The sequence below is a fragment of the Chiloscyllium plagiosum genome, chromosome 15 (assembly GCF_004010195.1).
Source record: "Chiloscyllium plagiosum isolate BGI_BamShark_2017 chromosome 15, ASM401019v2, whole genome shotgun sequence".
NCBI classification, from domain to species: domain Eukaryota; kingdom Metazoa; phylum Chordata; class Chondrichthyes; order Orectolobiformes; family Hemiscylliidae; genus Chiloscyllium; species Chiloscyllium plagiosum.
In genome coordinates this window covers 57,623,168-57,649,596 of record NC_057724.1, presented here as the reverse complement: position 1 = coordinate 57,649,596, position 26,429 = coordinate 57,623,168, and the positions used below count along the sequence as shown (strand labels likewise).

General features: G+C 37.5%; 1 protein-coding gene across 1 annotated transcript in view; it reads right to left on the bottom strand.

Moving 5' to 3' along the window:
• Positions 1-3,397: 3,397 nt before the first annotated feature.
• The window catches only part of LOC122557564 (transmembrane protein 164-like), a 31,081-nt gene continuing 8,049 nt past the window's right edge, over positions 3,398-26,429 (bottom strand). Inside the window, exons 3-5 of the mRNA XM_043705311.1 lie at positions 23,032-23,036; positions 21,010-21,110; positions 3,398-4,133 (exon numbers count right to left, since the gene is read on the bottom strand). Coding sequence (XP_043561246.1) covers positions 3,927-4,133; positions 21,010-21,110; positions 23,032-23,036 — 313 coding nt within the window. The 3' untranslated portion in view covers positions 3,398-3,926. The remainder of the gene's footprint in view (positions 4,134-21,009; positions 21,111-23,031; positions 23,037-26,429) is intronic.

Below are 26,429 nucleotides of genomic sequence, written 5' to 3'. Positions count from 1 at the left end.
TCTGTCACTTGAATAATTAGGATAAGTAGAAACTCTGCCAAAATATGCTTCCCCACCAAAGCTTTGGGAAGTGCATAATTCCTGAAAATATTAAACTGTAATCATTCTATTTGTAATTAGGGCTAAATATTGGCTGAAATTTGATGACAGTAACAAACAAAACAACACTTCAACATTTTATTAAACAATTTATAAACAAACGTAAATAAGCCAAAAATTTGCAATGTTAGACAAAATGTTTCAGTTGGTAACTTCAATTTTATTATACAAGCAGAACTGTTTGTAACTTTAGAAAAGCAGCTTGAAAGAAATTTAGAAAACCTACACGTGGCACACTTCAATAGATAGTGTTGCCAAAATTGCAAAGAATTTGGTTGTTTTGCTCTTGTCAAAACTTAACTTGGATATCATTTTTCCCATTTTTTGAGGTATATCTGGAGTATACAAAACACAGCTGAGACATCCAAACATTTGAGAAAAGTTACAAAAGTTAGCCATGAATGAAAGATCAGCAGTCTCTCTCAAGAACTGACCATATTTACATTGGAAATACTGAAATGTTAAAATGTATAACAATACAAGTACATTCTTTTCTGGCACCTTGGAATCATCCAGCTAGAAGCAGCAAAATGAAGTGATAAGAGAATAAATATCAATAGAGTAAAAGCATCATTGCACTTAGCTTACTTTCAATGTGGTCAGGTGACTTCAGGCAATTATTCAGCTCCCTGAGTTGAACTATCAATACTGCAGAATGGTTTGCAGATGTATTTTCAGGCAGCCAGAGGATTGTGAAAGATTTAACGAATTCTACAAAAACTCTGGAAAATTTGGTGTCAAAGCTAGTTTGTACAGCTTCCCTACACTGCTTCCCGGTTTCCTCTCTGCTGTTCATTGCATTTTTGCTACCAGTAATAAGGCCTGTTTATCAATAGTTTCAGCTGTGTAATTGGAGATCTTACTGTCTCTGGAATGTCTTCAGATGCTAAATTTAAATGCAATGTAAAATAATCCATTTTACAATACATTTTAAAAGCCTATTCATAAATAATTTATACTTGTTTTACTCGCAACTAAACTGTCCCCACCCCACAACCCCAGGAGAAGTGTTGACTTTTCAATCAACCTATTTAATAACCCTTTTTATGGTGTTATATATGGTTGGTCAAGTTCTAATTGAATCTTATTGTGCAACTAGTAGCTTTAAGTATTATCAATACTCAACTAAAACTAGGTTTGTAATGGTAAACTGAATAACATCTAAGGAGTAGGGTCTGGAGTGTTATTTTTGTGCCCACATCCCACAATTTATTGATATGACAATATCAAATTTACAGTAATCCCAGGGTTTAAAATACTTTCATGCCCTTATATTTGACTCATGCAAGCACCATTCTCTAGCCAATAGACTGGGTGGTCTCCTTACTTTCACCTTTGCTTTTAGGAAACATCAGTCCAGTGAGAAACAGCAAGTGACTTTTAGCCATAGAGGATATCACTTAGTCCAATCTCCTTATTTGACATCATGCATGTACACTCTCCAGTGAGATCAATGAATAGTGATGGATGGCAAATGGTTTTTTTTCCCCTTCTGTTTCCTAGATCAGGGTTGGGATTTCACGATATCTGGTTGAATCAGTTAACAGCACAGATCAGGCATCAGACTTAGGATCATTAGGTTTGTAGAACTCCAGTAGAAACCACAATACAATCATCCACTAAGCCATTAGGAGAAAGTGTAATTATTTCATGAAACATTAATAGATAGCTACCAATATTGCAGTATTAAACTTTCTCACTGCAGTACTAGAATATGGTAGGTTTCAGGTGAATTGCTTTAGCAGTAGTCTGACTGTGCTTGGTTCTCCCATTTTGGGTTGAAGAGGAAATACATGACTCCACATTCCAATCTGCTTTCCTCTGCTTTACCTGAGAAATGACAATAACTAACAAGTGTTGATAAATTGGAATGTCCAAGTTAGAATAGATGGGAGAGAAGAAAATGAAACAAACTATTGGAAACTTTGCTTCACATTTAAATCCAATTTCTACTTATAAAAGATAAGCTTACAAATGAATAATCTACACTAATATAAATTTGTACACTTCCAAATGCATTCATTCTTTGAATATTGACAAATGTCCATATTTACTTTTACCTCAATGACAATTCTAAATTGCACTCATGAGGAATCATGACGTGGATTTGGAAAGGAAGGGAGCTTAACTTATCTTCAAACTATTTCCAATGCTGAACGTGAATGTAGGATTTTCACAAGGACAAAACTACAGATCTTTAAAACTATTTGAAAGTTTTGAAATGGAAAATTACAAAAAATAAGCAACCGGTTAGACGGAGGCTGCAGAACCAAAAATAAATGATTGTAAGATATGGGACAAGGAACAGGGTTGACACGAAGCCAACCAAATACTGTTTCACAGTGTTCTGCTTGCATGTATTAAAAGAAATACAAAATACCAAAACTGGGGAAAAAGAAACATCCCCAGAGTCAAGCTGAATATTTCTCTGTACATTATCACAGGAAAATATATTCTGGTTTCGTATAAGAGTTTTTTTGACTTGCTAATAGGGAAAACATTTTTGGAATGTTTAATATGGTAGGAAATAGCTTTAGATTTTTTAACCTCCTGTTATTAATGATTTTTTTAATAGGATTGCCTTATACCACACAGCCAATCTTTACTTATATAACAAGGATAGTGCTTTTGGTCAACTAGTTACATGCCACATAAACACTTTCTTTTTATCACAAACACAAAGTACAAGTAACCATTAAAATTATTTCTTTAAGGCTAGATCTTAATACTAGATTCACGTTGCACAATAGGGAACATAATTACAAAGTTTTTATCTCTGACAAAGTCCACAACACAGATACATATGCACAAGTATCATTGCAACACCTACAGGCGTACATCAGCTGGAACTATATCTAAACCCAGCATACACCTAAAATTAACATAGTCTGGGAAATAGAATTAATTGGGCAATAGGTAAAAATATCTTTGTTGGTTCTAAAAATCTTTAGAATTGTACAGATGTAACTTAAGGGATTTAAGAATGGAGCAAAAATAAACAGTAAATAGTTGCTTTACATGGGCAGTATATCGTTATAATGCAAGTTCATGAGAGTACATTTTTGGTTAAAGTTCTGTCACCTATATAAAATACCAAACAGACTGTGAACCACACAGAGTAACAGCCATTACCAAGCAGTAGTAAAGTACTGTCGGTTGAAGCCTGGGATCAACTTACTGGCCTAGCTTCCTGTCTACCATATGGTCAACACATCCACTCGTTTAAAAACAATGAAAACCTCAAAAAGATGAGATAGGAGTTAATACAGGTTGATTCAACATAGAACAATTCTGCAAGAGTGTTGTAAGTAATGTTGTGACATTTTCATATAATGCATAAATAAACTAGCTTCCTCATGTTGTGAGAAAAAAAACATAACAGAATAATTTCCATTAGTTTCCTTGAACTCCATAACTTAATATTTCCAATTATTTGGATGGATTGCTCAATTATAGTTACTCAAAAGCTACTTCAGTGGAAACATATTAGATAACAGCACTTTTGTCGTCAGAGACAATACATGGGAAGGCAAAACAGAGCAAATAATCTGTCCAAACCTTTTCCTGTACCTTTCACGACTGTTCACTTTCTATCGTGATAATTATATTTTTTGAACTTGCTCATTTAAATCTGAAGTTGTAAAGAACATTCAGTTTCATTGTATTTCAAAAAGTACAAAATCATTTCAGATAAAGATCCCTTAAGGCCACTAATTTTGCCACTGTTTGCAGCCTTTGTTTTAAATCTACCTTTCTAAATCTTCTGCCACCAGTTGAAAAAAAAATCTAAATATTATACTTTGCCATGTAAGATCTGCTGCAACATTTCAAATTATTTTCTTCATTGGCAACTTGACCATATCTACCAAGTACTTGCAAGCAGGAGCAGCAGCATAGAAGAGAAGAGTAACCAACTTCCCATGCGTCACCGTCATCAACGTTTGATGTCCCGATGCCCAGACCCGATACCAGGAGCTATAAAATGGGTCCGAAATTGCTGGACAAAGCATGTTGTTCAAATTAACTTCTGTGACCTTAAAAATAAGATAAACACAATGTTATGTTTGCAAAGAAAAGCGCCATGGTTTTATTTTGTTGTAGGCTATAAGCAAGAGATAGAGAAAAAGCAATTTAATAAAACAATATGTTTGTAAGAGGAAGATTTTAGTTTATATCCCCAAGCAGGAGTTATTTTAAAAGTACAAATTTGCAGAGTAGCAGAACCCTGCTTGAAGGATTTTATTTTTGATGATCAATTTTGACTGGGAATTTAGAGGAGTAGCAAATCTAGAGAGTGCAGTTTTTCTTTAAAGAATTTTTCCTCTGTAATACGTTGTTAGTATATAGGCAATTTGGTTTTAGGTTTTATAACATTGAACTTTATTCCCATCAGATTGGGAGATTTTATATTGTGGCTGGAACATTGTACTTGTTTTGATATCGTGTGGTGTATGGACTAGTGCTAAATTTGGAATAAGTTATTCTGGGAGACAGGAAGAAAGATCCTATTTGAAAAGTGAAGGAAGTGACTTTCCACACCCTACTCAACAGATTGTGAGTTAGGCATCATTAACCAAGTCATCAGGAGATGATGAAGGGTCATTGGACCTGAAACATTAACTCTGATCTCTCTTCAGAGATGTTGCCAGACACACTGAGCTTTTTCAACAACTGCTGTTTTTGTTTCGTCTGGAGGTGAGCCCATCTTGGAGAAACGTTTGAGAAGGAGACTCCATATTGAAAGGGAGTGATCTAATTCTGGAAGGCAATTCTGCTTTACAGAGGAAATCTTGATTTATTTTGTTTGGCTGCGAGCAAAAAATAATTAACAACATAAAGTATTATTAATAATCCTGCTAATCACTTCATTAACCCTTGTTACGGGAAGAAAACATTCTGTATTCTAGATTAGCTCCACTGACTTTTGAAAAAAGATCCCATTGTTCAGATCTGGTGCATCTTAATTTTGGAAACCTTTGGTAAGTTGCAGATGCAGCAGATTCCAGGTAGGTTTTTACTTCCTCTTTCATATCACTATTGACAGTGGGCTTAACTCTCATGTTTAAGAAAGGAAGTTGCAAGTTCAAGCCCCATTCTAGAGATTCTTTTTTGTACTTGGTGATAAGCAATAAATATCCAGCTAGTGATGCCCAGATCATAAATACTCTGGAGAAGGCAGTCATAAGTCGGTCATTACCACTGCAGTCCTTGGTGTGTAGGGACAACGACACTATTGTTAGGAAGGGAGACAAAAAGGTGAGTTGCTCACTGGGGAATTCCTTGCTTCTGAGCCACTTTCATTGCCACAGTTTTTATGTGAGTGGTCCAACTTATATGACCATTACCATCTGATCAATGGTAACCCCATTGATCCTGATATTGGGAGATTCAATGATGGTAATGCCACAGAATAGCGAGGGGCAATGAATAACTTTTATCATGTTGGAGAAAGTCATTGTCCAGCGCTTGCATAGCATGAATGACCATAATCCTAGCTGACAGAGTGTATTACTCAATAGTGCTACACAGACAGCAGTGCTACCTTTCAGATGAATCATTAAAATGACAGCCCTCTGAAATGAGTTAAAATATCTCAAGGCATATTTCAAAAGAAGAGCAGAGAAATTCTCCAGGGTGCTGGGCAATATCTATCCCTTAACCATTATCTCAAAAATGTATTGCCTAGTCATTATTACATTGCTATTTCAGAACTCCGATGACTGATCATCAAGCTGAAATCTTTACCCTGTTTCTCTCTGCAAATGCCACCTGAGCAGCTAGGTTTTTCCAGTTTTTTTAAAATGTAAAACATGTTTGCAGATTCAGCACCCACAGTTCTTTAATTTTGTTCTCTATAGAATCATACAGGCAGAAGAGGCCTTTCGGCCCATCAAGTCTGCACTGAAACGTGAGAAACACCCAATCCTCAATCTAATTTCATTTTCCAACACTTGGCCCATAGCCTCAAATATTATGACATGCCAATTGCTCATTCAAGTCCTTTTTTAAAAGCATGTGAGGCAGCACATTCCAGACATCACCACCCTCAGGGTAAAAACAAAACTTTTCCTCACATTTCCCCCCCCCCCCCCCAAGCCTCCTGCCCCTCAGCTTGAACTTGCATCCCTTTGTGACTGACCCTACAATTAAGGGAAACAATTGCTCCTTATCCCTCATAATCATGTATACCTCAATCAGATTGCCCCTCAGTCTTCTCTACTCGAACGAAAATAACCTGAGCCTACCAAAACTTTTCTCATAACTTTTAAATTTTCCATCCCAGGTAGCATCCTGATGAATCTCCTCTGCACTCCCTCCAGTGCAATCACATCCTTCATCTAAGGTGACAACCAGAACTGCACACATTACTGTAGCTGTGGTCTCACCAAAGTTCTGTACAACTCCAAAATGACTTCCCTGCTTTTGTAGTTTATGTCTCAATTGATAAAGGCAAGTGTCCCATATGCTTTTTTCACCATCCTGCTAACATGCCCTTCCACCTTCAGATATCTATGGACAAACACTCCCGTCTCTTTGTTCCACAGAAATCCCTGGTGTCATACCTTTCATTTAGAAATCTCTGGGTATTCGATGTTACATTTTTGGTTTCTAGATTTTCTTCTTTACCTTTGAGATATTCTGCTGAGTGGTCCACAGATCCTAGATTTGTTCCATTCTTCTTTCAAATATTTCTTGTTCCTACTGTCATTGACAGGCCCCTTCATATCCTAATTGACCATGAGACATTAACTAAGACAAAATTCATTGTTCTTCTCTTCTAGTTTGCGTTCTTTAGCAAAGGGCAACTGTTGAATTTTATGGGAACGTTTTTTTTCTATCTTTGTCCCATAAATTACATTGGAATAGAACTTAACCTTACAAGGCTTTTGCCTGTAGCCTCTGTGAAAATTTCTCACTTCCACATAAAACCAAGAGCTCTCATTGGGGAGTAGCCAACCCAGACTTGCAACTTACCAAGCTAGAATGCAATTGGCTACAACATCAAGTGGCTTTCACAGAAGCACGAGTCAGGATTATGGCGCTTAACATGAAACTAGTATCATCACTAAGCGGCCTTGCATTTATGCAGCTAAATATAATTCCCTGGTCTTTCAAATGTTTGCCATGCCAATATGTCATTTCTGCTGCTATTTTTCCAGCTGCCATTTAGAGACTTTAAAAGATGATACTCATTTAAAATGAATCATAGCTAAAGACTGATGCATTAATGAGTTATGTTGAACACGCAGAGATTCAAACGTATTGAGATGCTCTAGAAAGAAACTACTGATTAGAGTTTTCAGAGATGCACCAATATACACAAATATATTTCTTTATAGTTACTACATATACACACTATAATTAATTTGCTGTTTATAGCAACAGGTCAGTGCATGCTTTCCACATAAATATGGATGCAATCCTAACTTTGTGACAGAATATTTACATTAAGCACCACAAAGGTAGACAGAAATGCTCAGAGACAAAAAGAAACTGTACACTGTTTGTGCACTTAATTTTGCTGCCAACAGCAGCTCTGAAGTAAGCAAGAAATTAGGAAAGTAAACAAAGTGAAGTACACAAAAGTATGATTGCCCGTGATAGTATTTTACAAAATTCATTCATGGAATAGTCCTGGCTAGGCCAGTATTTATTGCCTGTCTTTAATGGTCTTGGAACAGCAGGGCTCTCTTGGCCATTTCAGAGAAAACTACATAGCTGTAGATTTGGAGTTACATGTAGTAAGATTTAAGATTTTCTTAAATAGAACAAAGAACTGCAGATTTAAAAGGTAGATAAGTCACCAGGACCTGATCAAGTATATCCAAGGATATTGTGGGAAGATAGAGAATAAGTTGCAGGCCCCTAACGTAGATGTTTGTATCAACTACAGTGCGGGTGAAGTGCCAGAGGACTGGAGGGTGGCTAATATTGTGCCTTTGTTTAAGAATCAGAGAGTCTGACATCAGTGGTGGATAATGTTTTGGAGGGGAGTCTGAGAGACAGAATTTAAATGTATTTGGAGGGGCAAGGACTGATTAGGTAATCGGCATAGTATTGTCTATGAAAAATCGTGTTTCACAAACTTTATTGAGTGTTTTGAAAACATGACCAAGAGGATAGAGAAGGGTAGAGCGGTATACATTGTTTACAAGGACTTTAGTAAAGCCTTTGGCAAGGTTCTGAATGATAGACTGATTAGTAAAAGTTAGATCACATGAGATTCAGGAAGACCTTGCTGACTAGATACAAAATTGATTTGACTGTAGGAGACACAGGGTAGTGGTAGAGGGTTGTTTCTCAGACTAGAGGCCTGACACCAGCAGTGTTCTGCAGGTAGCAGTGCTGGGTCCACCGTTGTTTATCATCTATTTAAATGATATTGATGAGAATATGGAAACATGGTTAGTAAGTTTGCAGATGACAACATTTGTGGTATAGTAAACAGTGATGGTGGTTACCTAAGATTACAAAGGGATCTAGATCAGCTGGGCCAATTGGCTAAGGAGTGGCAGAGAGTTTAATTGAGATAAATGTGAGGCGTTTCATTTTGGTAAGTCAAACCAGAGCAGGATTTACACAATTAATGGTAGGGCATTGGGGAATGTTATCAAACAGAAAGACCTAGGGGTTCAGGTACATAGTAAGTGGTACCATTGAAAGTGGTGCCACAGGTAGACAGGATGGTGAAGAGGGCTTTTGGTACACTTGCCTTTGTTAGTCAGAACAATGAATACGGGATTTGGGACGTCATGTTGCAGCTGTACAGGAGGTTGATGAGGCCACTTTTGGAATACTGCATACAATTCTGATCACTCTGCTATAGGAAGGATATTATTAAATTGGAAAGGGTGTACAAAAGATTTAAAGGAACGTTACCAAGACCAGAGAGTTTGAGTTATAAGACCATAAGACATAGGAGTGTAAGTAAGGCCATTCGGCCCATCGAGTCCACTCCGCCATTCAATCATGGCTGATGGGCATTTCAACTCCACTTACCCGCATTCTCCCCGTAGCCCTTAATTTCTTGTGACATCAAGAATTTATCAATCTCTGCCTTGAACACATTTAGCGTCACGGCCTCCACTGCACTCCGCGGCAATGAATTCCACAGGCCCACCACTCTCTGGCTGAAGAAATGTCTTCGCATTTCTGTTCTGAATGTACCCCCTCTAATTCTAAGGCTCTGTCCATGGGTCCTAGTCTCCTTGCCTAACGGAAACAATTTCCTAGCGTTCACCCTTTCCAAGCCATGTATTATCTTGTAAGTTTCTATTAGATCTCCCCTTAATCTTCTAAACTCCAATGAATACAATCCCAGGATCCTCAGCCGTTCCTTGTATGTTAGACCTACCATTCCAGGGATCATCCGTGTGAATCTCCGCTGGACACGCTCCAGTGCCAGTATGTCCTTCCTGAGGTGTGGGGACCAAAACTGGACACAGTACTCCAAATGGGGCCTAACCAGAGCTTTATAAAGTCTCAGTAGCACAACAGTGCTTTTATATTCCAACCCTCTGAGATAAATGACAACATTGCATTCGCTTTCTTAATCACGGATTCAACCTGCATGTTTACCTTTAGAGAATCCTCGACTAGCACTCCCAGATCCCTTTGTACTTATACGGAAATGCTGGGTAGACTGAGACTTATTCCCTGAATAAGGTTGAGGGGTTTAAGAAATCATGGGGATTTCATCAGCATAGATAAGGTGAATAACAACAGTCTTTTCCCTGGGGTGGGGTAAGTTCAAAACTAAAGGGCATAGGTTGAAAGTGAGGGGGAAAGAGGAGCAATATTTTCACACAGAGTGGTGCTTCTATGGTGGAAGGCCTAGACGCAGGTACAGTTACAAAATTTAAAAGAAAGTTTGACAGGTATGCAATAGGAAAGGTTTAAAGAGATATGAGCCAAACATAGGCAAATGGGACTAGTTCAGTTTAGGAATCCAGGTCAGCATGGACAAGTTGGACTGAAGGATCTGTTTCCATGCCATACGTCTATGAGATGCTGGAAATCAAACAAAAACAGAAATTGCTGAAGAAACTCAGCAGGTCTGGCAGGATCTGTGAACAGAAAGCAGAGTTAATGCTTCAGGTCCAGTTACCCTTCTTCATGAAGGGTCTTCAAGAAGGGTAACTGGACCTGAAATGTTAACTCCGCTTTTCTCCACAGATGCTGCCAGATCTGCTAAGTTTCTCCAAAGATTCAGTCATCAGTGACCTGGGTGGCCTTTTACAATCAGCAAAGGTTTATACGATCAGATTCCAGATTTTATCCAATTCAAATTTCACGACCTGCCATGGTGGGATGCAAGCTTCAGAACATAACTTGTGTTCCTGGATTACTGGATGGCCCAAACTGGCAAAAAGAGTCCAAGATATTTCATTAAGGTTTAGTGCAATACCTGCTCTCAATATAAGATTCAATTCTCAGAAGTGGTCGGAAAATATTAGCAAGGATTTTCTGTTGGCTAAATTCTCATTTGCTTTTAACTGTAATAGTAAAAGCTTGGGCCATTTGCCAACATTCTTTTTTTCCACAGTTGGTCAGTTTTGGTTCATTTTGGGAGTTTAGACAAATAAAGGCTAACGCAATGCAAACAAAGACCTGCTTTGGATGAAATGTTAAACAAAACTCTATTTTGCTGAGTTTAAAGGCTCCATGTCATTATCTGAAAAGCACAGTTGCAGTCTGACTATCATTCCACCCTCAGACTACAGCACCATTAACTGGATATTGGTATTCCTGTTGTTCAAGAGACCTTGCTGTGTGAAAAATAGCTGCAACTATTTATCTACATGACACAAACTTTGAAGTAATTCATTGTGAGAGTCTGGGAGACATGTTAAGGGGCTATATAAATGCAAATTTGTTCTTACTGCAAGACTAGCTTAATATTTCAGGCATTTATTATTTGCAACTTGCCATGATTTTATAGTTTAGTGAACTAATGGTTATAATGCTACAATTATCCTCATTCAGTTTACTTCATAAATATAGTAGGTCGGGAAATCTGCGCAAAATGAAGTTTTAAAAATATAACAATTGCATTTGAAAATAATTCCAACATTTTGCTTTTGGTTCAATCAACGTTTTCAACTTATTATTTGGAGTGATATCTAGAATCAAGTTTACATGTAGCAGACGTGTGACTGAAGAACTCTACACAGTCATCACAATATCAAACTGATGCAGCTCATTATGCTCTGAATAATATGATAATTAAATATTTAAGGAAAATATAATTAAACATGGCAGTGGGGACAAACAACATTGAAACAAAATGATCATCTCAAAACTCAAGGCACGGGACAGAGGATACTGGTTTACCTCTAGTGTGTGGCAAAGGAGAAAGATCTGCCACGAAAACTGAGAATTTAAATTAGTGGCTGATCTGGATGTAGGTGTGCTCACTGAGCTAGTGTGAGAGGGTCATGTCGTTTTGTGGCTAGTTGATGTTCATGTATCCTAGTGGCTAGTTTTCTGCCTGTTTGTCCAATGTAGTGTTTGTTACAGTTCTTGCACGGTATTTTGTAAATGACATTAGTTTTGCTTGTTGTCTGTATAGGGACTTTTAAGTTCACTAGCTGCTGTTTTAGTGTGTTGGTGGGTTTGTGGGCTACCATGATGCCAAGGGGTCTGAGTAGTCTGGCATTCATTTACGAGATGTCTTTGATGTAGGGGAAAGTGGCTAGGGTTTCTGGACGTGTTTTGTCTGCTTGTTTAGGTTTGTTGCTGAGAAATCGGTGGACAGTGTTCACTAGGTACCCATTCTTTTTGAATACTCAGTATAGGTGATTTTCCTCTGCTCTGCGTAGTTCCTCTGTGCTGCAGTGTGTGTTGGCTCGCTGAAATAATGTTCTGATGTAGCTTCGTTTGTGAATGTAGCTTCATTTGTGAATGTTGGGATGATTGTAGTTCAATATTTGGTCTGGAGGCCCACTAAAGATGTTACCTAGTAGGGTGACAAAAGATCTAGAAATGAACCTTCCAGCTCAGCGAGCAAACCAACATCCAGAACCTCAACCTGAGCTACAAATCTTCTCAAAACCTGATTAGTGGCTGATATTTTAAAAAAAGGCTGCAACTTACACAAGTAATGAAATGCTGAGGGCAGATGCACAAAAGGAACATTCCAAAATAAATCCGGTACAATAAACTTTCCATGGAACATTCAGATAGACAGAATGTCATTACATTAGCAAAATACGGAGGAAATTATTACTGGGTAGAAGCATCGGGGGGAGAAGCACAGGGACAAGAATGGACCACTTAGCCAGAACCAGTTTCACAATTTCATTAGATCACAGCAAGTCTAACTCCACATACTCCATATTCCTATTCCACATCTCTTAACCAGAATCTAGCTCAGATTTGACATTAACAATTGATCTAGCATTTGTTGTTATTTCAAAACTTCAATTGTGCTAAGCGTCTAAAAGCGTTTCCTGTTGTATAAGGCAACTAGTATCAGAAAGAATTAACAGATAACTTGCAATAAACTCAGCCATAAAGAATATGAAAGGACTGTATGTGTGGGGAGCTAACCAGTACTAACTTACATGTAGCCAAAGGGTAATATTTACCTACTCAAGTCTAATTGGGGATCTCAGAAGAGACCAGTGTCACACAGCTATAATGCAACTAGCTATTAAGCATTACCTAATAAATCTATCCTACTTATCAAAACAAAGCCTCTCTTCTGCTGAAGGCTTCACATGGCTGTCCTTTCCCAGTGGACTTCAGTAACTTCAACAAATTCCTGTAAGAAGGATTGATGGCACTGAATCTACCCAAAGTATCTCAAATGGTTCCCATGGACACAAGCACACATTTATTATTTTCTAACTTCATTTCTGAAAGGTTTGGCACTAATATTTTGGCTATTGCACTCATTCTAGACTCCCCAATTTGGATACTATCAATCTAACTTATCGCCTCTTCTTAATACCTTGAAACCTTCAATCAAATCTCTTCTTAGTCTTCTAAACTCCATGGACTACAACCCCAATTATGTAATGTCACCTTGTGATTTCCTTTTGGAGCCCAGCTATCATTCTAGTAAGCAACACTCCCTTTGTCAGTAGTGTGCTGTGGCAGAGTGGTAAAGTCCCTCCTTCTGGGCCAGTAGGTCAAGGTTCAAGTTCCACCTGTTTCAAAGGTTATCATAACATATCTCAATAGGTTGATTTAAAAGAACTACACTGTATGCCATCTAATATCTGATGCCAGAATTAAAGACAGGACTTGTGGAGTGTAACTTCTACAATTTTGTATTCTGTTCCTGTGGACATAATAACCAACATGCCAATGTCCTTTTGGTCCTATTTTGGCCCTATCCATGGCATTTTGATGTAAATATAACTGGATGTTCAAGTCTCTTTGGACTTTCAATGTTTCTAGCTTTTCACAATTGACAAAGTACTCAATTTTATGATTTTAAGTCTGCAGTGAAATCCAATTGCCACAGTTTTTTGGCAATTCACATTTACACTGCTCATACTGCTTAACATTGGCACGATAGGCTGTGTAGCTTTCTTTCTCATTATCCAAGCTGTTAACAAAGGAGGTGAATCATTGTGGATTAACAGAGATTCCACTGGGATACACATTGTACAGCTGTGACAATTAAAGCACCTGCCCAATAACCCTTCATTGATTCAGCAAATTTCTTTACCAGATTAATAGTTTGTTTTTGATGGTAAAAACATCTGATGAATGGCTTTTGCCTGAAACGTCGATTTCGAAGCTCCTTGCATGCTGCCTGAACTGCTGTGCTCTTCCAGCACCACTAATCCAGAAGTTTGTTTTTGATGTCATGTACAAACTCCTGCTGTGCTTTTCCGCACCACACTCTTGACTCTGATCTCCAGCATCTGCAGTCCTCACTTTCTCCTAGTCGACTTCATCAATTACCTTCTGGAAGTCCATATAAATATCACTCACACCCCATGAATTACATTATTCACCTCTTCCAAATATTCACTTTCTTCATATGATTCACCATTTACCAGTTCCATTTGAAAACCTTTACCAGCTGAAAACCTTGAAGTCATGAACAGAAATTTGGTACTAAAACTTTAGGCTAATGACTGTATTTTATTGTCTTCACTCATCTTACTTGTGTGCAATGTAAGGTAACTTTGGAAAATTATGCTAAACTTGCATTATTCTCTTATAATGACATGAATAGAAGGTGGGTGTTGCAAACATCCAAACAGCCATAGGTTGTATCTTGCGTTTAATGGCGTTGTTCATACCTAAAAAGGACTCTATAACTGTAGTATTTCAGAGCTAACAGAGCATATCAAAACTACAAAACTAGGAACATGCAACATTATATCCAAATGTCATTAAAAAACTGGATACTGCAGTTTTCACATATGGCCTTGTGCATTTTCCAATTTCTCAGAAGGCAAAACTTACAACTCTTTAGCAAGATGAGGTCAGTGTAAAATTAAGAAATATATTTTGCCTATTTTATAACTATGCAAGATCGATTTCCAGTCAGTTTCTATTTTTATTCTATTCATGTCATTATAAGAGAATAGTGCAAGTTTAGTATAATGTTCAATGTTCTCCAAAGTTACTTGAGATTGCATACAAGTGAGATGAGTGAAGACAATAAAATACAGTTATTACCTTAAAGTTTCTTATTCTTAACTTGAAGGTTTTCAGCTGGTTAAACAGAACTGGTAAATGGTGAATCATATGAAGAAAGTGAGTTTTTGAAAGAGGCAAATAATGTGATGCATGGGGTTTGTGAATGTTATTTATATGGATATACAGAAGGCATTTGAAGTCTGCCATGTAGGAGTCTGTAGATGACATCAAAAGCAAACTATTGACCTGGTAAGGAAATTTGCTGAATCAAAGAAGGGGTATTGTGCTGGTACTTTAATTGCCTCAGACATATGACTTGTATTCCAGTGGAATCTCAATTGATCCACAAATGTTCACCTCCTTTATTAACAGCTTGTAAGATAAGAAAGTTACAGGAAGCATTTATAAAGCAATAAAAGAATGTTGCTCTCACCTGTACCACAGGCAGGAAGACCAATCATTTCTCATATCCTAACCCATTCCAATGCCTGCTTTTGAGCTTCATGTTTTGCAGAGGAAAGACATACAGCAATTTTCTCAATTAAAATTGATAGGAATAAAAATAAGTGCAAGATACTAAATAAAATTTGGATGTTACATAATCTTTTGAATTGAAAAATTTGCCTGTGTTTTGTCATTTTGTACCACTATACCAAATTCTAGAAAATCTACGGGACGTTTTAAGTTATACAGTCTTTGACAACAATGGCATCTGAAAATTATTGTGTGGTTCTCGTATGCACAGTATTTGGACAGCAAATCTCAAAGAGCTATTGCTCCATAGAATTTAACATTTAATAAACACTGTAACAATGAAGTAACATTCAATATTAAACAAATAAAATGTGTTTTGTCAGCAAGCAAATTTAAAACAGCAGCATGGAAATATTTACCTAGACCTGTTCACCAGCTAAGGGTTGAAGAACACATTTTATGTAATATTTATGCATAGATGTATACACATTAATTATGCATATTATCTCCTATTACATTGTTCCCAGGTATTGAAGGGTTCTGGAGCATGTTATAGTTTAATTCTGCTGACAAGTCTGTGTATTTAAGGAAGCTGCTAAAATATTGCTCGTGAGTTTAGTCTAAACAGGTTCCAAGGTCAATTAGACTGTACGGGTGGAAAGTTTGAGGGAGGCTGCTCTCTGTTGGCTCAACAATCTTTCCAGTTTACACATGGATATCGACACAGCAGGCATCCTTCCTCCTTTTTGTCCATTTGGATTGTATCAAACAGCATTGAATCAGAAACAAAGTATAACTTCTGGAACAAAACCTTCACATACAGCATCTAATCTCATCCTTTTAAAGTGTACTGTAAGTTTTTAATTTTATTATTAGAAGATTGATGATAGTATTACCCATGACAGGTATATAGTTTGGAACATGTTGCAATACATGATTCATTGGGCTACGGATTATTTTTCAGTCAGTCAGTCTTTAATGTCATTGCTCAGGAAAATCTGGGAAAAACAATTCTCCCTGCATTGAGTCACACTAAGATTCCTCCAAAATCTTTTCACATCATCACACTCTTGTCCCTGTCAAATAGTACTGTACAAGATTTGGGTTTGACAGATCCTAATTCTCCCTGTTTCCTCAACTCTCCTATTGCTCTTTTCCCTTCCATCGGTAACATCATTAGAAAGAAATAGGCCATGCCTCCCTTCAGACATGCTTCACCAGTCAATAAGATCATGGATGAACTTCAACCTTCGATTTAAAAAGAGCAGACGTCTCCATGTCCTTCAATAACCATAAAGTCTAAGCACCAAAAACCAGTGTCGTATTAAATTTGCTCAATAGTGGTGCACTCACAGCATGTAGGGGCAGAAGAGTCCATAAGATTCAAAATTCTCCAACTAAAAATGTTTTTCTTCAAAGTCCCAACTGACATCTTTTCCTGAGATTGTGACCAGCAATTCTACACCCCTCAGCCAGGGAAAGCATCCTCTAGCAACAACCGTCATGTCCTTAAAGAATTTTATATCATTGAGTATACCTTCATTCTTTTAAACTCAAGGGAATACAGGGCACATTTACTCAATCACTTTGTTTGCCTTGCCCCACACAATCAACCTTTGCACTCCCCACACACAAAGTTTATCCTTTCTTACTTAAGGAGCCAAAACTACACCCAGCACGCTAGGTCTGATCTCACAAGGCCGTTATTCATTACAGCAAGACTTCTTATATTCCAATTTCTTTGTAGCAAAAGACTAATGTACCCTTTGCTTGCTAACATGCAGGTACAAATTTGTGATTTGTGTACAAAGACACCCAGGCCCTCTGAATACCAACACTTCCCAATCTCTTGCTTCTTAATAAACATTCTGTTTTTCTATTACCTGTCAAAGTGGACAACTTCACATTTCTCCAAACTGCATTCCAACTGACAAGTCCATGCCCACTCATTTAAACCATCAATATATCTTTACAGACTTGGTACCCTTTTCAGAGCTTATTTTCCCAACTCCTTTTATAATCATCAGCACATTTAGAGGAATTACTTTTGATCCCCTCATCCAAGTCATCAAAACAGATTGTAAATAGATGTGACTCAGATACAATGCCTGCATTATCTCATGAGTTACAGTCAAACTGAAAATGACCTCTCTCTGTTTAAAATACCTGTACAGACCAATCACACGTATAAAAAAGTGAATTACCCAGTGACCTAGGCAAAGAATCACATGACAAAATTCACATTTTAGGACTTTTACTGTAACAAACAAACTAAAATCAACACTAACAAAAATTTACTGAATCCACTAACCTACAGAAAAAAAAATCCTTATCAACTTGTTTAAACAATTGAATACCCCATCATATGTTCCTAATTGTTCCCCACCACACTCTGCAGAAATCTAATCTCGTGTTTACAAATTGCAATTTCCTGCCAGGTTTTTTGCAGGATCTCTTCTCCCTGCCTATCAGCAATCATTGCAGTGTGTGTACACCTGTAGACTGTCAGCATCTCTCTCTTGTGTTCGTGGTCTTGACTGGTTATATTGCCCAGTAGGTAAGCTGCATTTGTCACCATTTCAACAAGCAGTCAGTCAACGATATAATCTGTTCAGCCAGTTGTCTTTGTAAATGTCAGCCCTTGAGGAATACCAGTTGTGCTGCTTGTCAGGAAATCAATTCTTTTTAATTATAAATGTTTAATTAGATCTTTTCAGGTGGCAGAGCAACTATATAGCAATATCATAAATATTAACTAAATAATGCATTACTCATATCAACTGTATTTGTAACAGCTGTATGCATTCAGCAAACATTTTCCAAGGACATTTAAAATGCTAACAAAGAATAAAGATTTTGTCAAAAATTATTTTAAAACATGTAATTTTTTTTTGTCCGACCAGGATAAAGATGAAATTCCGATATTAAAACGTCTTGGAGTACAGAAAGGAGGAAACAACATTGGTTGCATTCTGCTCTTAATTGCCATCCATTATTTAGTCAAAACTCATACAAGGAGAGGACTAGACCTGATTTTGATGTTCTGACGAGCCTCCCACCACTCAATCCACACACTCTCTACAACAGTGGCGATGTCGATAGATTATCAGGCTTCTATGTAATGCAGCTGCACTCCAGCAACTGTCTGCACCTCTCAAAAGCAAAGGAAAAGAGAGAGAGGGAAAACCAAACTATTCATCATATTTGGTTTGTTTTATAACAAAAACAGGAGCATAGAGAATGTCTTTAAGTGTAAAGCAAAGAATATGCTTGTGCTAAAAGTAAAAGGGTTCATCAGACACCAAAATGTTGAAAAGTGAATAAAAAATGGCCCAAGACTTCAAGTATAGGGGAGACCAGTGTCTAACCTTGCATTACTGATGTGCATCAGAAATTCCCAACATGTATACATCTGCAGCACCTTGGCAGGAAGTTCATGTTTCCAATTGCCTTTTATCATGTTCTAACTGTTCAGTGATTCCATTGACAGTGGTATCAGATGGTCAGAACTACACAAACTTGGAAAATTGACAGATGCATTTTAAAAAGGTCAATAAACTGAAGACAGATCTTAAGCAGTGTGTCATCAGTTCATGACAAGAAAAAGGATATAGCTGCACTAAACGCATCTTGGACAACTGGCCTCCTTTTGCATTTATTATGACAGCATTACTCAAAAGCATTTTAAGAAAGATCAAAATCTCATGCAATATCTTGTGTGATGATATTATGGCTTTAAGAGGTGTACTGTCTTTTAGTTAAAAAAGAACAATTGAGAAAGAGTTGCCACATGGTCTGCTCCAAGCTAGTAAAAGTAAACAGCTTGTGAGCCTTGGGGATTTTCTTTAAAAACAGATTGGAACAATAGAAGCAGCCTGAATGGGTGGAGTCAGGCTCCCATAGAACTAGGGTTTTCATTTAGCTTCCAACAGTTGTTGGGCTTTTGAAGTTTTCATGCATCTCTCTTGGCTACAGCTAAAAGCTCGAGTTCTGTCTTTTTGTCAGAATATCCTCCATGTTGTTTTCTCCTGGACTGGAGAAACATTGTAGATGAGATAATATATTTTATTGAATTTGCCTTTGCCAAGGGTGTGTTTATGAGCTGATACTGATTTAGAATAGTTGGTGTTTAGTAGTTAAATAATTTATTATTCTATTAACTATTCCAACAGGCTATTCCAATTTTTCTTTCTTTTGTTTGTATTTTAACTCAAAAAAAGAATAAAAAGTGTGCTTTGCTTAAAGCTAAGGAGTTTGACCAACTGAATTACATCTGGAACAAAAGGACCTCACACTTGCCTTTACATATGAAAACGTTAGGGTCTAGGCTATCTCCCTGATGTCTTTGAAAGGGGTTGGTCTGGCCCATTATACTTGCTGGAAAGTAACCCATGGATATGCTGTAACAAAGTAAAATACTGAATGAAGGAGATGGCTGCAATTGCATTTTCCTGTATTATACGCTTTGGTTTTCAAATTTCAGCTGCGCAGGCTCAGCAATTCAGAATCACAAGTGTATTGACACAGGCATTTCAGATCCTAACTACTTATTGTGGCCTCCCCTGTGTCATTACACTTCTGTGATTCTGAATTGCTGAGCCTGCGCAGCTAAAATTTGAAAACCAAAGCATATAATACAGGAAAATGCAGTTGCAGCCATCTCCTTCATTCAGTATTTTACTTTGTTACAGCATATCCATGGGTTACTATCCACCTGATGAAGGAGCAATGCTCCAAAAGCTAGTGTGCTTCCAATTAAACCTGTTGGACAATAACCTGGTGTTGTGTGATTTTTAACTTGTGTGGAAAAGTTTTTCCTTACATCATTCTTGCTTCTTTTGCATTTCACTTTAAATCTATCATCCCTTGTTCTTTTTTAATTTCCAAGTGGGAACAGCTTCTCCCTATCTTATCTCCCTCATGATTTTGAAAACCTTAAAATCTCCTGTCAGCCTTCTCTCCAAGGAGAACAGTCCCAACTTATTGAATCTATCCTTTGATTTACTGTGACAACAGATAAAATTATAAGACAAACAGTTGTACTGTTAAAAATAAACTCCTTTCATCTTCTATGAAGAAGCTATGATAATACTGCTTCCTAACAGCATTCATCGTTGCTGGCTTGAATGCAACAAAAGAAGAACAGTATAAATAGACAATGTGCATATTCTCTCAGATTTTTGTATTCCACTTCCCTCAGTGACCACTTCCATGAGGATACAATCCTCAAACACGTCTCAATCAATGAAATATCGTTGATATATAGTTAGCGCAGGAGCCAATTTTCTGGCAGCACAGTGCTACGAACATTAATGTCAAAATGACTTGGTAATCTGTTTCTTAGATGATGATTGAAAGGTGATTATTGGTCAGGTCAGCAGGTATAACTCCCAACTCTTTTGAAGCAGGTCATAGGATTTTTTGAATAATCCACCTGAGAAGGTCTTTACTTCATTAACTCATTGGATAGCTGATGCCTCTGCCAGCACAGCACTCCCTCAAGAACTAGAGGAGTGTCAGCCTGGACTATGTGCTGTGTGGTGTAGTCTCACATGTGCCTTGCAGACTTGACTCTGAGACATGAGTACATTCTCATTTGATCAGGACAATAACGTGTTTATTTAGATAACGGAAAGCAACTTGGACAATGAATAATTAAAATACCATCTATTTATTTGTTTATCCCCCCTTGAACGCTCGAGGAAAATTACATGATACAAGATCATGCTACAAAATTCTTGAAAAACTAAGTTAAGTTAATACAGATGTATACATATGCTAAATGTTTTACATTAGTGTTGGGGAATTCTTTTTGAAAAATGTACTCACCAAGCCAAGGATCTGAAGAAAGGTAAAATGATAGAAGAAAAGAAGTCCTGTAGCAAGGAGGGCCCACCAAAAATCACCAAGTGGTTCGGGTTTATACACACCTTTTAAAGCAAAAGAGATGTTTGTTAAAAGTAAATTCAATCATTTCCTCAAAATGTTTCATCAGACTGTTATGTGAGGTTTCTCATTGTAACAGATTTCAACCATTAGGTTGGCAATTCAAAACTTATCTAAAAGGGGCTCCCAGTGTTGCCATAGGCTTATTTAGCAGTTTCCCTTCCTAACAAACATTAGTGAACCAGATGGGTTTTTTCCAACAATCAGCAATTCCCCCAGGCTTCAAACTCAGGTCCCCAGAACATTTTCTGGGTCTCTGGATTAACAATCCAGCGATACCACCAGGCCATCACCTCCCCTAATTCAATTACCTGCTGTGACACTTAAACTCCCTTCATTCAGACACAGCAGCAAATGGGCTCCAGAGCACAGAGATTCTGGTGAAAGTGAAGGCAGACCTAGATCGAATTCAAAGCGAAGGAATTATAGCTATTATTTGGACTTGAGACACAAGAACAAATTGTACCTTTGAAGATTTAAAAGAAACAAAATCTTTATTGCTCCAATGATTGTCAAGGAGGGGGTCAGAGGTTTCTTTAAAAGGACTGGAGAATTTGAATGAGTACATGAGGTCTGCAAGAAATTAAACAGACTAATTAGAAAGGAGAGAGTGGAGTTGAAATAAGAGTGGACAAAGCAACTGATATGAAGGACAGCATGGCACAAAGAGCCAGATGTCTTGGCCTTGGGAACTAATGACTTAACAGAAAGAAACAAAAGGAGGAGCTATCACCTACTACAGACAGAGCTTCTCCAGAGGGAAACAGTTATTACTGTAGCTTTGGGAAGCAACACAATGCCAAATTGTGGTGTGCATTTTGCCAGACAGTGACAAAAACATGAGAGTTGCCCAAAGCACAGTAGATAATTCACCAAAGTTTTCAAGAGCAATAATAATTTCAGAGATATGCATCATGCTATTGGACTGGTCACTGTTACTTTTCAAATACAACATTTGTGGTTTTTCTATTCCTGTCATAGATTTTATAGCAGGGACAGATTTTCGGATACTTTCAGATCCTTCAATTTTAAGCCAGCCTTAGAATCCATTTGCTCTGCTTTAATTGAAAAGGAGTTTCATGACTTTGTTATTCTGTTAATAGCAATGTAAAGTAGTGATGGGATTTTTATGAGAATGATACTGGCTTGTAGAAATCATGCCTGATGCTTATTTTAAGATGTAAGCTGATGGCCATCTGCTTCAGGCATTAGTATCATCAGATTATCAGACACATTCAAATGTAGGCATATTCAGGCACCACGAGCTATAGCAGTGCACAGATCAAGGCTGTGAAAAGTAAACTTCAGAGGGCCTGGACAATGGACATTCTTCACCACCACCATTTGGGCTGACTTCTCGTCTTATTTTAAATTAAGTTTAAAAGATCTCTTTAGCAGTCATCCCTCTTTTCTCTTTTTTCCACAGGAAGAGTCAGCTGAAAGGACAGAATTTGCTATCATGCTACATTGTGGTGTTGAGTTATCCCAGTTTACATCAACTTGCATCTGAGCTTCTTTAGAAATGGAGGCAATGCCTAGGTGGAATGAATCATTGCATCCTGACCGCATGAATTTAACAGCTGTAATGCCACCTTGTTCAAATATAAAACAGAAGATATTTTAAACAGATGTACATCAGTGTTAAATATTCTGAATCTAATGCAGCACTTTGCTAGGGTTCCACCTGATTCCCTTTCACCCTACCACAGAGACACAACTTACTTCTCTCTCTCTCTCTTTAGGAAGAATTCCAGGGAAAGTGGCACTAGGGAGAATCATGACCTTTTTAATTCGAGGGAGAAAAGTGAGAATGCTAGCATTTGGAGCCTTGTTATCGAGTTAGAATCAAAACTCAGTGCCTCAATCCAAAGTCCTACTTCTCCCAGAGTTTGACTGCTAACTCACCCCATCTCAGTGCCCCTCTGACTTGTCGCACTAATAGCTAGGGTCACTGAGTATTTCGAGCAGGAAATAGAATTCATAAAGCCACAATTCCTAATAGTAACACTGGAACTGTTTTTAAGAAAGAGATATTCACGATCAGGATATGGGCATTATTAATTAAGTTGACATTGTTTGCTACAGATGGTGGTAAACATCACTGAAAATAAATGATTGAGACATAATTATTTACCAGGACATTAAAGATAAAGAAAAGTAGCCTATTTGGTAATGGATGCCAGTAAGAGAAGACAGGAAAGAAGAAAATGAAGAGAAGGGGAAACAAGAGGTGAAAGGTAACTTGGTCACCATGGAAAAGGGAGAAATGAATGATAGTGAAAGCGAACAGGTAGCTGGCCATAATTTGAGAGAGAGATGTCAGAGCAGAGGAAGAGGGTGGATTGATAGAGAGGAAGAAGAATCTCAGCTTAACTCTCAAAGGAGACAAGTGGCATGTTGGATTGGAGAGGCGTGGGGCAGGGGTGGGAAGTCTATCTGGAAGAGAACTAACTGGAAAAGAAAACCACTATGTTAAAGGTGGATTAATTGGGAAAGGTCATACATGTTCCTGTGAACTCGATAAAGAGGGATGCAGTACCTTGTAAATGGATAGGTGCATTATCAAATTCAGGACAGTGATGAGAGGTATCTTTTGGTGAAACAATCATCTGGTAGTTTTGTTGAAAATTCAATTATTATCTCTCTTTATAATCTCTTTACTCTCCACTAACATTGAAATACTGTTTATGATCAAAGTATGTAAAAACTAGAAATTATCATGGTGCAAAAAGAAGTTTCATACAATTTCGTCTCCTGAGATATTATCAGTTTGACATCTTTAACATTTGAATATTTTGTACTTGCCTTACTTTAGGTGAACAATGTTATGTATACCTGCTGAATAAGTTCCAAAGTCTATTAACTACACATTTTCATATTCAGGGGTATGGGTATTTTGCCAGCTCTTCTGGCGCTGTGCCAGTGATTTTATACATATTGATCAGACTTGCTACTTTGCAAGGGCAAAACATAACATAAACAATGCACTTCAATACAACACAAGTAAAAACCCTACTGTACCATCTTCTATCTCAGTAAGGTTTTGCGTGCTGTATTTGCAAACAATTCTTTTTGAGGTATCTTTATTTAATTTATTTAGACTACACTTCCAACCCATCTCTAGATTTATTTGGTCAAGGTGAGTTGGAGCTTATGACTTTTCATAAACCCAGCAGTGATGTGTCACGTAATGGAGAGGATATTATGAAGGCCAGGGCAATTTACAGGGACCAGATAACTCAAATGTTGTTCTTTCCAAAAAGAAAGACATGGAAAATCTTGCTGGAGGATTTATGATATTGGGTGGCTTGCTGTATGTGATGCTTGATATGTTATTGACAAATCTGCAATAATTTTGAAAGTCAAGACCAAGTGTGGTCTAACGATGAGATGAGGTTGAAGTAATAATTGGATAAGCTACACAAATTTTAATTCAATACCTATTTTGAAACCATGATTCTATATTAATATATAGTATTTATTAAATCTATTGATTTTACATTATTTCTACTGAAATAGCAAAAGCATTTGAGTACTGGAGAAGTATATTTGGTGAGGTCATCTGAACTGTTCTGCAGTATAACCGAAGGGGGATGCAAAAATGAGGTACTACTATATCACCTCTGGTGAGGTGGTGTAATTACAAGATGACAAGTTTTCAAAGGCCATTTGCAATGCAAATGGGGACATATGGATTAGAGTGGTGCTGGAAAAGCACAGCAGTTCAGGCAGCATCCGAGGAGCAGGAAAATCGACATTTCGGGCAAAAGCCCTTCATCAGGAATGGGGACATAGCAATTTATAATGGAAATAAAGCTTACAACAAAAAACAGAAAGAGGAAGAAAGATTTCATTGAAAATGAATGTTATCTTGAGATTGTAAATACTGTTTATATTGAATAGGCTGGTGTTCTTCACATAAAAAAGGAAAATGCCTAATGGAAGTCTTTACGTTGCTATACTGGTTCGATATGGTACATATATAGGATATAAATGTGAAGACAATCAATAATAGGGGATGCAAGAGAAACCTCTTTATCCAGAAAACGATTAGAATGTAGATTGTGGTTATATTTTCTCATGTCTTTGTAGGGCCGCAGACCTCTCTTGGACTGCTCCAAGCTTATGGGTAAATACTGCTGTGATTTACCACTGCCTGCTGAAGAATGGCTGATCATCAAACTGCCACACTCTTACTGCCTGCTATCAGGAACATTGGGAGGATTTATAGGCTGATAATCAACCAGTTGGCCATGTTACTAAGTGTACTTTCAGTGGCTAACAAGTCCAGGCATGGGACTTGATCCCAGAGCTGGCCCAAAGATAGAGCTAATGTCACAAGCACTAGAACATAAAATCTCCTTCTGAAGAAGTAACTGAGGCAAACTGCATATATACACTTAAGGACAAAGCAAGAGGAGTTACATTTATGGATTTAGTTAAAAAAAAAGAGATGCTGGGTGGTTCATGTGCAGCATAAACACAAGGTGACCAACTGAAATAACTTTCTATATTGTACAATATATGAGAAAACTTTTCTCACATTTATACTTACAACGATGAATACAACAATTATTGCTCATCATTAAAAAGTTGGAGGTGAATCTTACAAGGAACTAAAAGTCCTAAATTAAAGCATTAAAAAGGCATGCATTACATGTGTTTTGCAAACAAATTAAGTTAAAAGAAGAATGTAAAAGGTTTCTAATGTGTGGAAATGCGAGCTACAATATAAACAAACAGCTTGTACCTTATGGTGCACTAACAATAGAAAACCTTCAAGAGCAAGTTTAAAACACGATTCTCCCAACCCAACATCCGAGTGAAGAATTCTGACAAGTACCTACTCATTCTATATTCAGCATGGCACTTTTTACAGACAAATTAATCATGGAATAGAGGCAGTGAGCATTTATTGCCCAGCTGTAATTGCTCTCAAAAAAGCTGATGGTGAACCCTTTCTTGAGCCTTTCTTACATTAACTGGGTGCAGAGTACAACTGGGGAGTAACTTTCAGGATTTTGACTGAACATCTGAAAAAAGACAGCGTGAACTCAAATCATGAAACTCCGAAGAAAGTACGAACTTCAACTTGTGTGTAAAGTTGTCTATTTTTATGTTTTAAACAGAGAAGATAGGTTTGAATTCATAATGTAGCAAACTTTAATGGCAACACAATCTCACAGACATCAAATAGCATAAGCAGCAAGTGATACACAGCGATAAGTAATTCCACAACAAAATAAAAACAGATTTAGGTTCCGCAATCCTACGGCATCATGTCATGAATGCTGGTAGATAAT